At 47.3% G+C, this 12225-nt stretch overlaps 1 protein-coding gene across 3 annotated transcripts in view; it reads left to right on the top strand.

Moving 5' to 3' along the window:
• The window catches only part of gcn1 (GCN1 activator of EIF2AK4), a 199526-nt gene that overhangs the window by 68048 nt on the left and 119253 nt on the right, over positions 1-12225 (top strand). For all 3 annotated transcript variants that reach the window (XM_072498447.1, XM_072498433.1, XM_072498440.1), the window contains exon 19: positions 4205-4394. In XM_072498447.1, coding sequence (XP_072354548.1) covers positions 4205-4394 — 190 coding nt within the window. The remainder of the gene's footprint in view (positions 1-4204; positions 4395-12225) is intronic.

Here is a 12225-nt window from a genome sequence, read left to right as displayed (position 1 = left end):
TACCTAATTCAGCCTTAAAAATATTCAATGGTCTAGCCTCCACCGTTCTCTAGGGAAGATAGTTCCTTGGACTCTCAACCCAGAAACAAAATCTCTCCTCATCTCTGTCTTGAATATGGAACCCCTTATTTTTAAACCGTGATCCCTAGTTCTAATCTCTCTGACAACAGGATACATCATTTCACCATCCACCCTTTCAAGCCTCCTCAGGATTTATATTTTTCAGTAAGATCGCTCTCATTCTTCTTAACTCCAGTGAATATAGGTTCATACTGTTCAACCTTTTCCCATAGGATAGCTATCTCATCCCAGGGTTTTTAGGTATTTTGTATGTCAATAGATTTGTGACTCTATGTGGTGCAAGATAAAAGATGGAGCTGGACACTCATTCTGAAAGAACATAAGTATGCAGCTCTCTGCACCAGTGTAGATTCAAACAAACACGTTTAAAATCTGAGTACAGAGTCAAGTTTCACAAAAATAACACGCAAATGTCATGAATCGAGGGCAAAGCCGTAGTTGACCTAGGACATTACTTCCCCATGATGTGAGGTGGTGACTCATCCCATTCCTCAGTTTTGATGATGCTGGGACTTGATGCAAAATTACACATCGTAACGGTTTTTTCCCCCCAAATATGAGTATGAATCTCCAATTCCGTGTATGTAACTATTTGTGTGTTGATTGCAAAAAGGTCAGTCAGACGGGCTTTCTTGAGTTTTAAACAAGTGAAGGGATTTGTTTTTATTGTCCTAAAAACCTACCCAGGCAAAGCCGTTAAAAATGGCAAATACACTTCGTGACTGTTGCAACACCGCACAAACTTGCAAAAATATAAGCTGCAAAGTAAAGGAGGTTAACTTTTGGAATATTAAGGTCCAACAAGAGAAGGCAAGTAAATCGAGAGTTTACTGACTGTAAGTCCTTCACGTTGTTGTTCATGGCTGAGACACTTCATAAAAGCTGTATTCCTTGTTTTTGCTCCTGGAAATGCGACTCTGAGATTTCCTTGTCTGCTGCCCACAGGCTGCTATAAACAAAACACACGGTCTAGCTCAGTTGAAAGCTAGAGAGATACAAGCACCCTTTTTGCTGCCTTTAGATGTTCCTTCTCTAGACTGCTCCAAAGCAGTCCTGATCATGTGACCTTGTTCTGTAATGATTTAGTATTCCACAGAAGGTAATTGGTTATCTCCTATCAGGATAGACCTTGGGTGTTGTGTTATGGCCTAGATAATTAAGTTTTAAACCCACTTTAGAGTGGGAGGGCTGTCAGAGTGGCCCCCAAACTGGGGAATGCCCTGGGAGGGAGGCCGCCCCGCCCCACCCCACCGCTGGAACCATGGAAGCTCTTCTAACAATCGATACTATCCAAATGCCAACATAAAAGCCGTATCTTTTTGCCCTTTTGTTGAGATGAGAACTGGCCAATCAACCGCCACGTGGGCCTCATCCAACTCCTCAGAGCAATTAACCAAGGATAAACATAGGACATTACCTTCAGACCTACCCTAATTCCTCACCTCTCCAGATGTGGGCCACCCACACTCCCATGGCACCCCCAAGCGAATGCCCTGCCTAAGAAGCAGCGGGATACTGACCGTGCCACTGGACCTGACCTAGCCAACACTGCCACAAGAAAATAAAAAGATAGAAGAACTGGCCTGGCTCCACAGACTACCATGACACCCCTCCGAAGTTTAAGCTTCGTACAAGACACGGCACCTAAGGAAACTCTCCTGAGAGGGACACCCCCTACCAGTCACACCACTTGCCACCAAAATTAAAGGATATTTAGACTGGCCTCACTCAAGCTCTGACAACAATAGAACAGTCAAAGAGGGAGACCCGAATCGGGAGAAACAATCGATCCCCCCTTAAAGGGAGTCTAACAAACCCCAATCCACAACAGGATAATACACGGTCCGCCTAGACCTCAAGAAGAAAAAGACACAGCCAAAATAAAAGATTTAGGTCCGACCACGGGTGGACCTTCCTTAACGTGACGACAGAACTAACCTTACCATCCATACCCTCCAGCCCTCACCCTGCTTCAGCTCTCAGCTCTGCTCATCCTCTTTTCCATTCTTCCTCCTCCTCCTCCTCCCCCCCCCCCCCCCCCCCCCCCGCCCCCCCAAGGATATTCAGCTTAACGTGATAAAACCTTGTTAACTCAGACTAACTAGCTGTGGAAGACATCACCACTGAAATATTAACTTCCCTGCAAGCAGGTAAAGTGGCAACATTAACAGACAGCATCTTTATTGTCCGGGAGTAAAGTCCAGGATAACAACTGAGCAGCAAGATAGTCATCAGGATAAAGACCACTCCACTGGCGCTCGTAGGAAGTAGACTTCAGGATAAAGCAGGGTCTAAAATGGTAAGACTGTTCAGGATCTTCCAAGGATTCCAACGATCGGAACATAAACCTCATTACTTCCAACCTGCCAACTCGATCAAGCCCAGGCAGCCAACAACCTAGGCTCCCACATGGGTGGGGGGAGACAGCCCATCCAATTTGGGCAACCCCAACAGGACCACACAGAACCAAAGGTTGAATGACTAACCCAACCGTAGGTCTTGCAGACACAATTAAATGTGCTCCATCGAATTTGAGCTGCCCACCCTCCAGATCGAGACGACCGAAACAGTGTGTTCTCAAACTTGTCAGGGAACTCACCAGAGACACCAGGCTCAGCCGGGCTCCTCCTCATCACCCAAATCTCTCAGGATGGATGACAGGGTATGCAACAGGGACTCAGCCGTGCAGAGGTGGGCTTCCGCTAAAGAACATGATTTCTCTGTCACAAGAACCTCCTCGTGCACCGCCATTGACTCCATAAAAACATTTCTTTCCATGTGATGAGCTAGGAAGAGCATATCAGCACCTCCAAGATGGCCGTTGTCTCTGTAGATATCCGTCTCCAAACTAATGGAAGTAGAATGCAGCTAGTGGTGCAAATGCTGGCAGCCATTTTTAAGTGCAATCCATCTTTGAAGTAATCCTTAAAATCAGGTGTAGAATCCCAGAAGAGTTGCCTGGGCATATTTATCCTAGAACGAGAAGTCACAGATATAGATTGTGAGGTGGTAGATTTAGAACTGAGACGAGGAGGAACTATTACTCGCAGAGGGTGGTGAATTTATGGAGCTCTCTGTCCCATTGTGCAGAGGCATTAAATGGTTTCAAGAAGGAAACAGATATATTTCTCACACAAAACAAGTTAAAGGGATATGGGGAACAGGTCGGGAGGTCGATTTGAGACCAGGAAGAGATCAGCCCTGATCTGATTGGTGGAGCAGGCTCGAGGGTCTAAATTGCCTACTTCTCCTAATTTCTATGTTCCTAGTTGTAATCCATATTTGAAGCTTTCAGAAACAGTTGCAGATATGTCAGGTGACCTCTGGCAGCCAGTCTTTGCTTTAGCAGTTGAAATTGCCCTTTTTTAAAAAAAAAAGAAGTTCCATAAGTGAGTCCAAGTGAAATATAATATTTGACATCAACACACCTTCCTAACCATATGAAATTCCCATAACTGTACTTCTACTTCGTGGATTTTTGTTGATGTATGGTCATCATTTCTACATTGCAAACTGAGGATGTCTAGATCTGGGTCTGTAGACAACAAATATTTTCTAAGAAGGAGTATTCTCTTAGATCCACCAGGAGTATGCTTATTGAGAGTGGCACAGTGGCTAGCACTGCTCTCTCACAGCGCCAGGGTCTTGGGTTCGATTCCGCCTTTGGATGACTGTGGTGTTTGAAAATTCTCCCCATATCTGCGTGGGTTTCCTCTGGGTGCTCTGGTTTCCTCCCACAGTCCAAACATGTGAAGGGTTGATGGTGTCTGGGGTTACACCGATTGGACAGGGGAGTGGGCCATGGTAGGGTGCTCTTTCAGAGGGTCGGTGCATACTCGATAGCCGAATGGCCTCTTCTGTACTGCAGAGATTCTATGGTTCTGCTATGATTCTATGATCCACTGGCTATCCTCTTTACAAAACTATTAAGGAGCAGAGAAGACAACCTATTAAAGTTCTTAGTATGTGAGTAGCTATAGTACCACCAGCATTATCTCTGCATTTAGTTTGTCATTAGTCTGTAGTCAGTTGTATGATCATCTCATGTTACTAGTAAAGAAGAACTGACCTCTTATTTTGCCGCATTAAATCATAAATTAAAGCAATATTGTCCTTCCACTAGGTGATCCCTCTGGAAGCATTAGTGACCGAGTCAGGTGAACTAACAGAAGCCGGGAAATCCTATATCCCTCCCCGGGTGCTGCTAGAGGCGTTGTGTGTAATAACAAGTATCCCAGGATTGGAGAACGATGTCAACGAGGCTGAGAAATTGGCCCGAAAAATTGTGTTTGTGGCACATCATCCTTCCATAGGTAAAAGAGGCATTAAATTACACTTATTCTAAAGGATGTTGTTTGCTTTAACGCTTAAAACCTAATTGGCGTATTACGTGAAATACAATTACAATCAGCATTGTCTTCCCAAATATAGAAAAATACAGCATAAGCAATTACTGCCTCAATTGTACATTACTGTGTTTTTGAGCAATGTCATAAATTGTTTAGTAACTAGCTAACATATAGCTGAATTGCTGCTTTGTTTCTTTGTTCCCATTTAGTCCAATAAGTATATGCCAGCATTTTTCTAAGAGCCACCCAGTCTAATCCCTATCTCCTAACAATGCTCTTTTTCACCAACAACTAATTCCCCCCTCGAGAGAATTTATAGATTCTGCTTCATGGCCGAGAATTCTGAGTTTAACCGTACTCGTTCGAAGAATTTATTTTTAATGTCCCTTTGAATTGTTAAATCATCTTTGTAATTTTTTACATTTTTGCCCCCTTGTCCCTGTCCTGTTGATCAGAAGCAATTGATCATTCTTTATCTTGTTTTATTAAGTTACCTAGAGTCTTCTAAATCAGTGTTTTCAAACTTTTTTTTCATGGGACTCACTTTTGCCTGCCGGCCACTCTTCGCGACACATGCCAGCCGACCTTCGTGACCCACACCATATTCGCTTACCTTTTATGCGAAAAGGGAGCCTGCTTGGTCCTCACAATCTCACACAATCAGGTTCACAGGAGGGGAGGGCAATGCGCATATCCGGTGCAAGTTCAGCCAGTTCCTTTGTGCTGTCTTCACCTTTGTGAGAATGGAAAATCCAATCTCACACAGGTAGGTCATCGTGAAGGGCAACAGTTTTACTCAGCACTGGATACTCCTGGGAGATGCTACTTCAGAATGCTGACAACCTCTTGGTATTCTGGTGTATTTTTAATGCGCTATCACAGGTCAGGTACAGCAGTCTATTCTTTTCATTTGGAGTCAGCTGTAAGTTAATAACTGACCCTGGGGTCTCAAGCTCAAAAGCACCACTTCTCTTTCAAAATCTGAAACATCATCTCTCATTTGCCAGTGTTTCTCTGCATATTATACAAATGAACTTTGCATCTTTATTTGTATTAGCACAATTGACAAAATCATACCTCTAGAAATCATCTTTATGCTGCTTTGTTCTCCAGTTAAGTTTCTTCTTTCTAGACTATTATCCAGAGGCCCTGGAGCCAGCACTGCTCTGTCCTACCCTGGACTCTACTGAGCAGCTCTCTCCAGCAGATTCAATTGTGAGATCGTGGCCAATAGATACACTGCCTATTTGTGTCTCTGGAGGTCTCTTACTTGTAAGAAACGTTTCTTCACAATCTTGCTTGCCAGCGGCTAGAAAATGGAAGAAGCTCTCCTTTGTGATTTGTTGCCAGAAGCACGTGCATACAGGTCGCTTGATGTCAGGGGTACATGCATAACGCATGACCTCACTGCTGCCGCTTCTGGCTGGAAGACTACACAGAGTCTCATTTCCTTCTTATTTACCATTATCAATAAAAAATGCCGGTAACAGTTGTTGGGCGCTACTCCTGCAATCTGAACCACCGTGGGAATGCTGCGACCGATCGCACCATGACCTGCCCGCCATCCACACTTTGAAAAACCCTGTTCTAAACCATGTGTGGAAAAGGTGAAATGTCTCTTCCTAACAATACCTTGATGGTAATAGATTCAAATACCTGTCATACCACAGAAAGACCAGTCATCTGTGGCAGAAATTATAGAAACACTTTTTACTACCCTTACCATTCTCTTTTCTGTATCTCACTGGTGAATCTCCTCGAAAATTATTTTCTCCTGCTAACTATGTTCTTAACGGAAAAACCAAGGAGTAATTCATTAAAATTCAGTTTATTCACTGTTTTGGTCTCACTTCTGTGCCAAAGCTGCTTGTTGTGGTGACTCATGTTTCGTACTCCTTGGCCATCCAATGTGTTCGAGGGTGAAATTTCATAACCCCACCCAGTCAAAGTTTGATATTGAAAACCTGGTTGCCAGTACTTAGAGCCACGCCAAGTTTACAGGCAAATGCTTGTTCAATACTTGGGTGGCACGCTGGCATAGTGGTTAGCACTGTTGCTTCACAGCGTCAGGGTCCCAGGTTCGATTCCCACTTGGGTCACTGTCTGTGCAGAGTTTGTACGTTCTCCCTGTGTCTGTGTGGGTTTCTTCCGGGTGCTCCAGTTTCCTCCCACAAGTCCCAAAAGACGTGCTGTTAGGTAATTTAGACATTCTGAATTCTCCCTCCGTGTACCCGAACAGGTGCCGGAATGTGGTGACTAGGAGCTTTTCACAGTAACTTAATTGCAGTATTAATGTAAACCTACTTGTGACACTAATAAAGATTATTATTATTACAAAGATAACCAATTCTCATGTCATTGAGAGCTTTACTTTCTTGTTTGTTTAACCTTCACAAGGGCTGCCACATAGCAATTCAATGCTTTATCACTCAATAAATGGAAAAAGTGCAGAGGCCACAAAATAGTTTGACTTGTAATGGCCTGTACAGCCATCTATCTGTCTTAGCCAGTGGCTCCCAGCTTGTGGTCCATGGACCACCTGTGGTTCGTAAGAGTACTGCGGGCAGTCTGTGGAGAACAAAATACAATTACATGTGCCTTGTATGTATCATCGATGTTACATTATTATTCGCAGTGTAATTTTCTTCACAAACATCCTTGTGTAATCCGCAGTGTATTTGGGAGTATGCATCATGAACTATTAGAAATAGCTGCATTTTTAGTATCCATTGATAATACATTTGACTCACGTTAGCCACAGGCTATGTAAAAAGTAATGTATAAAGCCGCTTGCATACGTTGTGGTCCACAAAAGCTTTTGATGACTATCTACGGTCCAAATAAAGGAAATGATTGGGAACTGCTGATTTAAATCTATGTATCTACAGTATATTTGTGCATTTTGATTGGATGATTATAAGCTCTGAAGTGTTACATTTGGGGATTCTCACTGGTTGTGTTCAGACAGCCTGGGCATGATTCTCCGTTTTACAGGCACCCAGGGTTTCCCGACGGCGTGGGGCTGACCCACAATGGGAAACCCCATTGACCGGTCGGCGTAACGGAGAATCCCGCTGGCGGGACGGGGCAGAAATGCGGCGGGGTGGAGAATCCAGCCCCCTATCTGTCCCATAAATTTCACTGTCACATAGCAAATCCAAAATCGCGTGCATTGACATCAGAAAAGCAAATAATTTTACCCCATCACTCAGGAAAATGTATAAATTAGATTTTCTTGGCTACATTTGATTAAAACCAGCCACCTTTTGCGGAGTGAGTTCTGCCTAATCCCATTATGGCAAGAAACTCCGAACTACACCTGTCATTGATGACACTCCCTCCATATGTCAAAAGTTGGATGGCCAGGTGGTGAGAGAGAGAATACTGGAGCCTAGTCTTTATTCACTTACTCGCTTTCATTTACAGGGGCACATTCTGTGCTGTGGCTTTCCAACAAATGGGAGCTCCTCTTTAAGCCTGCTCCACTGATATATTATATGAACGCATGAGTCCCCAATGAATACCCACCTGAATAGAATTAAACTTCCATTGACCTGCAATTTACATCATATCACCCCTTTTTAAAAAAAATATGTTTATTAAGAATTTTTAAACAACATTTTCAACCATACAAACAACCCCCCCCCCCCCCCCCCCCCCCCCCCCCCGGTAACAAAAAGAAAAAAAACAAAACTCGCATAGCAAGACATAAACATGGCAAACCAATATGATACAAAACTTTGTACATTGGATTCCTCCTGTACATATCAGTTTTCCGGATCATTTATGTATTTTCTTGCTCAAACGCCCCCCGAAAAACACCCCATCCCCCCCCCCCCCCCCCCCCCCCCCCCCCCCGACCGAACTCCACCTAACGCTCCGCGAGATAGTCTAGGAACGGTTGCCACCGCCTAGAGGACCCCTGCACAGACCCTCTCAGGGCAAACTTTATCCTCTCCAACTTGATAAACCCTGCCATATCATTTATCCAGGCTTCCACACTGGGGAGCTTCGCATCTTTCCACGCTAACAAGATCCTTCGCCGGTCTACCAGGGACGCAAAGGCCAGAATGCCGGCCTCTTTCGCCTCCTGCACTCCCGGCTTGTCCGCTACTCCAACTTGGCTTGACCTGAACTTTCACCACCTTAGATATAGTACGAAGTCTTACAACACCAGGTTAAAGTCCAACAGGTTTGTTTCGATGTCACTAGCACGACCTAGGTCGCATTCCTAGCATTGTTTGGCATCTTTGAATTTGTCTATATATGTGTTTCTGGAACAGACCTCTTCATTCACCTGAGGAAGGAGCAGCGCTCCGAAAGCTAGTGACATCGAAACAAACCTGTTGGACTTTAACCTGGTGTTGTAAGACTTCGTACTGTGCTCACCCCAGTCCAACGCCGGCATCTCCACACCTTAGATATAGTTCTCGCAACTCCCCTCCAGAACCCATCCAGTCCCGGGCACGACCAAAACATATGGGCATGGTTCGCCGGGCTTCCTGAGCACCTCTCGCATCTGTCCTCCACCCCAAAGAACCTACTCCGCCTCGCCCCCGTCATATGCGCTCTGTGAACAACCTTAAATTGTATCAGGCTAAGCCTGGCACACGAGGACGATGAATTAACCCTACTTAGGGCATCAGCCCACAGACCCTCCTGAATCTCCCCCAGCTCCTCTTCCCATTTACCCTTCAGCTCCTCTACCAAAGCCTCCCCCTCTTCTTTCATCTCCTGGTATATCACCGACACCTTGCCCTCTCCGACCAATACGCCCAAAATCACCCTGTCTTGAATCCCCTGTGCCGGGAGCAGCGGGAATTCCCTCACCTGCCGCCTCACAAACGCCCTCACTTGCATGTACCTGAAAGCGTTTTGCGGGGGTAGTCCAAACTTCTCCTCCAGCGCCCCTAAGCTCGCAAACGTCCCATCGATGAACAGGTCCCCCATTCTTCTAATCCCTGCCCGATGCCAGCTCTGAAACCCCCCCCCCCCCGTCCATCCTTCCTGGGACAAACCGATGGTTATCTCTGATCGGGGACCACACCGAGGCTCCCATCGCACCCCTGTGCCGTCTCCACTGCCCCCAGATCTTTAGCGTTGCCCCCACCACCGGACTCGTGGTGTACCTTGTCGGCGAGAGCGGCAGCGGTGCCGTCTCCAGCGCCCCCAGGCTCGTTCCTTTGCAGGACGCCATCTCCAACCTCTTCCACGCCACCCCCCTCTCCCTCCATCACCCACTTACGGATCATCGCCACGTTGGCTGCCCAGTAGTAGCCACCCAAATTCGGCAACGCCAGCCCTCCTCTATCTCTACTACGCTCCAGGAGCCCCCTCCTTATCCTCGGGGTCTTACTCGCCCAAACAAAACCCAGAATGCTCCTGCCTACCCTCTTTAAAAAAGGCCTTGGTGATCACAATTGGAAGGCATTGGAATACAAAAAGAAACCTCGGGAAGACCACCATTTTAATCGACTGTACCCTGCCCGCTAGCGAGAGTGGCAACATGTCCCACCGTTTCAAGTCCTCCTCCATCTACTCCACCAGCCGCGTCAAATTAAGTTTGTGCAGGGGCCCCCAGGTCCTAGCTACCTGGATCCCCAAGTATCGAAAGCTCCTTTCCGCCCTCCTCAAAGGTACGTCGTCTATCCCTCTTCCCTGATCCCCCGGGTGCACCACAAAGAGCTCACTCTTCCCTACATTGAGCTTGTAGCCCGAGAAGTCCCCAAACTCCCTTAGGATCTGCATGACCTCTACCATCCCCTCCACTGGGTCCGCCACATACAGCAACAGGTCGTCTGCATACAGCGACACTCGATGCTCCTCTCCCCCTCGAACCACCCCCCCCCCCCCATTTCCTGGACTCCCTTAATGCCATGGCCAAAGGTTCAATTGCTAATGCAAACAACAGGGGGGACAGGGGGCACCCCTGCCTCGCCCCCGATACAGCCGGAAGTACTCCGACCTCCGCCGATTCGTAACCACACTCGCCACTGGGGCTCTATACAGGAGCTTAACCCAGCTAATAAACCCTCCCTCAAACCCAAACCTCCGCAACACTTCCCAGAGATACTCCCACTCTACTCAGTCAAAGGCCTTCTCCGCGTCCATAGCTGCCACTATCTCCGCCTCTCCCTCCATCGATGGCATCATAATCACATTTAGGAGCCTCCGCACATTGGTATTTAGCTGCCTGCCCTTTACAAATCCCGTCTGGTTCTCGTGAATCACCCCCGGGATACGGTCCTCAATCCTCGTAGCCAATACTTTTGCCAGCAACTTAGCATCTACGTTGAGGAGCGAGATCGGCCTATATGACCCGCATTGCAGTGGGTCCTTATCCCGCTTCAGGATCAAAGAGATCGTCGCCTCCGACGTTGTCAGGGGCAGGGTCCCCCCCTCCCTTGCGTCATTGAAATTCCTTACCAGCAACGGGGTTAACATGTCTACATACTTCCTATAGAACTCCACCGGGAACCCATCCGGTCCCAGGGCCTTCCCTGCCTGCATGCTCCCCAGTCCTTTAACCAGCTCCTCCACCCCAATTGGCGCCCCCAAACCAGCCACCTCCTGCTCCTCCGCCCTCGGGAACCTCAGTTGGTCCAAGAATCGTCGCATCCCCGCTTTTCCCCCTGGGGGCTGGGACCTATACAGCTCCTCGTAGAAGGCCTTGAATGCCTCATTCACTTTCACCGCACTCCGCACCGTAGTTCCCCTTCCATCCTTGACTCCACCTATTTCCCTCGCTGCCATCCTCTTACAGAGCTGATGTGCCAGCATCCGGCTCGCCTTCTCCCCATACTCCTACATCGCCCCCTGTGCCTTCCTCCACTGTGCCTCTGCCTTCCCTGTGGTCAACAGGTCGAACTCCGTCTGGAGACTTCGCTTCTCCCTGAGTAGTCCCTCATCAGGGGCCTCTGCAGATCTCCTGTCTACTCTTTAAAATCTCCCCCACTAACCTCTCCCTTTCCCTGCCCTCTCTCTTGTCCCTATGAGCCCTGATGGAGATTAACTCTCCCCTGACCACCACCTTCAGCGCCTCCCATACTACTCCCACCTGCACCTCCCCGTTGTTGTTGGCCTCCAGATACCTTTCGATGCACCCCCGCACCCCCCCGCACACTTACTCGTCTGCCAGCAGTCTCACATCCAACCTCCACAGCGGGCGCTGGTCCCTCTCCTCTCCCAACTCCAGTTCCACCCAGTGCGGGGTGTGGTCCGAAATGGCTATGGCCGAATACTCCGTTCCCTCCACTTTCGGGATCAATGCCCTGCCCAGAACAAAAAAATCTCTCCGGGAGTAGGCCTTGTGTACATGGGAGAAAAAAGAAAATTCTCTGGCCAAAGGCCTGGCAAATCTCCACGGATCTACTCTTTCCCCCCCCCCCCCCCATCTGATCCATAAACCCCCTGAGCACCTTGGCCGCAGCCGACCTCTTTCCGGTCCTAGATCTGGAGCGATCCAGTGCTGGGCCACATCATATCACCCCTAAAGATATATGACAAATAAAATCAGACTGTTGGAATGTTTTCAGATCATTTCTTAAAAATTGCTCTATCCCAACAATCCTTTTAGCATTTTTAGTGGTAGAAAAAATGTGGGAATCGGAATAAAACCAGAAAATGCTGGAAAAGCTCAGCAAGTCTGGCAGCAGCATCTCTGAAGGGAGAGAAATAGTGTTAGCATTTCATGTCTAAATGATTCCAGAGTTCCAAGAATTCTGCCCACAAAGATTTAGTGTAGCACGAGTTTCCCTTTTCCCAAAGTTAATTTCAATCTGGAGCCAAGTTATGG

This window comes from Scyliorhinus torazame, chromosome 1 (genome assembly GCF_047496885.1).
Source record: "Scyliorhinus torazame isolate Kashiwa2021f chromosome 1, sScyTor2.1, whole genome shotgun sequence".
NCBI classification, from domain to species: domain Eukaryota; kingdom Metazoa; phylum Chordata; class Chondrichthyes; order Carcharhiniformes; family Scyliorhinidae; genus Scyliorhinus; species Scyliorhinus torazame.
Note: the sequence above shows the minus strand (reverse complement) of the source record. Positions and strands in the feature narration are given on the sequence as shown.